Here is a 2,979-nt window from a genome sequence, read left to right on the forward strand (position 1 = left end):
TCAAAATAGTCCTTTCTCTTTCTTGAGGTTTTGTTGCTTCCATCGAGGTAGAGCAGAGAAGGCAGCTGGAGTCATCCCCAAGGCCTTAGTGAAATCTTCAACGGACAGGTGCTCCTAAGAGAGGACCAGAGGGCAAAGGTCAGTCTTCCCCAGGGTTTGCTCGGATGACTCATACAGATGTGACAGGATCAAACAAAGGAGGAACAAAAGCTAACACTCAGAAAAGGGGGGGAGGAGGAAGTGCTGCGTGAATAAAAGGCACATAGTCAACCAGGCTTCTGCCATGCTAGTCTTGAAGTCAGATCTCAGATCTCATGATCAGGCTGGAGCCTGAATTCCCTGCTACCAGGTAGTTCTTATGCTGCTGGGTTCAAACCAAGGGCTGTATTCTTAACTCGAAATGGAAGATATTTCTTTCTTTGAAATAGGGTCTCACTATGTAGACTTGGCTGGTCCAGATCTTACTATGAAGACCAGGCTAGCCTTGAACTCTTAGAGGTAAAACTGCTTCTGCCTCCTGAGCAGTGCAATTAAAAGTGTACACTACCACCCTGGCTAGGAGTATGTGTGTGTTGTGGGAGTTTTTTTGTTTTTTGTTTGTTTTTGTTTTGTTTTGTTTTTTGAGGCAGGGTTTCTCTGTGTATCAGCCTTAGCTGTCCAGGAACTCGCTTTGTAGACCAGGCTGGCCTCAAAGTCAGAGATCTGCCTGCCTCTGCCTCCCAAGTACTCAAGTGCTAGGATTAAAGGCGTGAACCATTTATGGGTGGGTGTCTCACAAGAAAAGTATTCATGAGGCTAATTCAGAACGATCTTCTAAAGAGGATAGGCGTTTGGTTCCCAGTACCCACATGGGATAGTCATTCACAACTGTATAACTAGCTCTAGAGAGCAGTTCTCATCTTGGGGGGGTCACATATCAGATATCCTAAATATCAGATATGTACATTATAATTCATAGCAAAGTTAGTTAGGAAGTAGCAATGCCAATTTTATGGTTGGGGGTCACCACAACATGAGGAACTGTATTAAAGGGTCATATTAGGAAGATTGAGAACCATTACTTTAGAAGCTCCTGCACCACCTTCTGGCCTCTGGACACGTACATACACGTCATAAACTCATTTACACACACACACACACACACACACACACACACACACACACATATATATATATATATATATATAAGTTCAAAAATATGTGGGGGCTGGCAAGGTGGCTCAGTGGGTAAAGGTGCCTGCTTGCTATGCCTCAGAACCTTATTTGATTCTGGAACCCACCTGATGAAGTAGACAATGACACTCTGAAGTTGTCCTTTGACCACCATACATATGTGCTGTGGCACCCACACACATGTTTTAAAAAGTTACATGATTCATCAAATAGTAGTTCCAAATCTAGACTCAAAAGCAAGCAGTATCTGCCCGTGCAGGAACAGATCAAGCTTCCAGTGCCTTCAGGGGACTCAAGGCCCTTCTAGCAACAGGCTACCCCCTCCTGGGCCTCTGTTGTTGTTTTCTGAGACAGGCTAGCTCTATATAATAATAGCCCTGACTGTCCTGGAACTTGCTTTGTAAACCAAGGTGACCCTGATCTAACAGAGATGCACCTTCCTTCCGAGTGCTAGGATTAAAGGCATGCACCATCACCTCCCGGCTTCTTAACCATGCTATGGAAGCAGGTCTTGATGTAATCCTAATGAACAGGGCAAGCAACAATCAAACATACACACTGCTATAGCACTTGCAAAGACACAGCCTGGGGCAAGCCAGGAGCCCTCCCTTTCCCCAGGGAACCGTAAATCCTTGATAAGTCTGCTTTGAATAGTCAGCTCTCGTAGTAATAAGTTCTACATGCATGAGTAAGCCAACTACAGATGGGGAAAAAAAACACTACGGAATGTAGGCACGCTTTGCCATTACCCCTGCACAACACAGCATAACTGCAGAGCGTTTAAACTAATGATTTAAGATGGTTTAATGTATATGGGAGGATGCATGAGTGTCATAAACAAATGGGAAAAACCTACCGTAGGTCAGATGGTGGCATCGTAGTCTTTAATCCCAACCCCTCCTCCCCCTTTTTAAGGCTGACTGGGTCTGGAGAGATGGCTCAGCACTCTGGTATTTGATGCTCTTTTGGAAGACTAAATTCAGTTCCCAGCACCCCTGTTCACAGCTACCTATAACTCTAGCCCCAGGGCATCCTGTGCCCTATGCTGGCCTCTGCAGGCGCCTGCACACAACACATATTATTATTATTATTACTTCTCTTTTTGGTTTTTTAAAACAGTTTCCCTCTATTCACCAGGGAACTGCTTGCCTTTGCCTCCTGAGTGCTGGGATTAAAGGTGCCTAACTTGATACATGCTTTTAATTTCAACCTTCAAGTGTTTAAGGCCTGCCTAGTCTATACACAGCAAGTTCCAAGACAGTCAAGGCTGCATAGTGAGACCCTTTACCCACCCACCCCCAAAAATTGGGAATCTGGCATTGGAGCACATGCCTTTAACTCTAGCACTCCAGAGACAGAGGCAAGCAGGTCTCTGAGTGCCAGACCAATGTATTTCCAAGTGGCCTGGAAATAGTAAGACTATGTCTATAAATAGATGATTATATAGATAGGTAGGTAGGTAGGTAGATGATAGATAGATAGATAGATAGATAGATAGATAGATAGATAGATAGATAGATAGATAGATAGATGATGGATGGATAGATGGATGATATACATACATACATACATACATACATACATACATACATACATACATACATACATACATAAAAAGGGACTGGAGAGGACTTAGTGGTTAAGAGCACTTGGTCTTGCAGAGGACCCAGGTTCAGTTCTCAGCACCCATATGGCAGCTTATAACCATCTTTAAAGCCGGGCGGTGGTGGCACACGCCTTTAATCCCAGCACTCGGGAGGCAGAGGCAGGCGGATCTCTGTGAGTTCAAGACCAGCCTGGTCTACA

The 2,979-nt window shown here is 44.5% G+C and overlaps 1 protein-coding gene across 1 annotated transcript in view; it reads right to left on the reverse strand.

The window, feature by feature from the left end:
• Vil1 (villin 1) overlaps window positions 1–2,979 on the reverse strand; it is a 22,001-nt gene continuing 19,022 nt past the window's right edge. Inside the window, exon 19 of the mRNA XM_026786390.1 lies at window positions 1–114. Coding sequence (XP_026642191.1) covers window positions 1–114 — 114 coding nt within the window. The remainder of the gene's footprint in view (window positions 115–2,979) is intronic.

The sequence above is a fragment of the Microtus ochrogaster genome, linkage group LG4, assembly GCF_000317375.1.
Source record: "Microtus ochrogaster isolate Prairie Vole_2 linkage group LG4, MicOch1.0, whole genome shotgun sequence".
NCBI lineage: Eukaryota > Metazoa > Chordata > Mammalia > Rodentia > Cricetidae > Microtus > Microtus ochrogaster.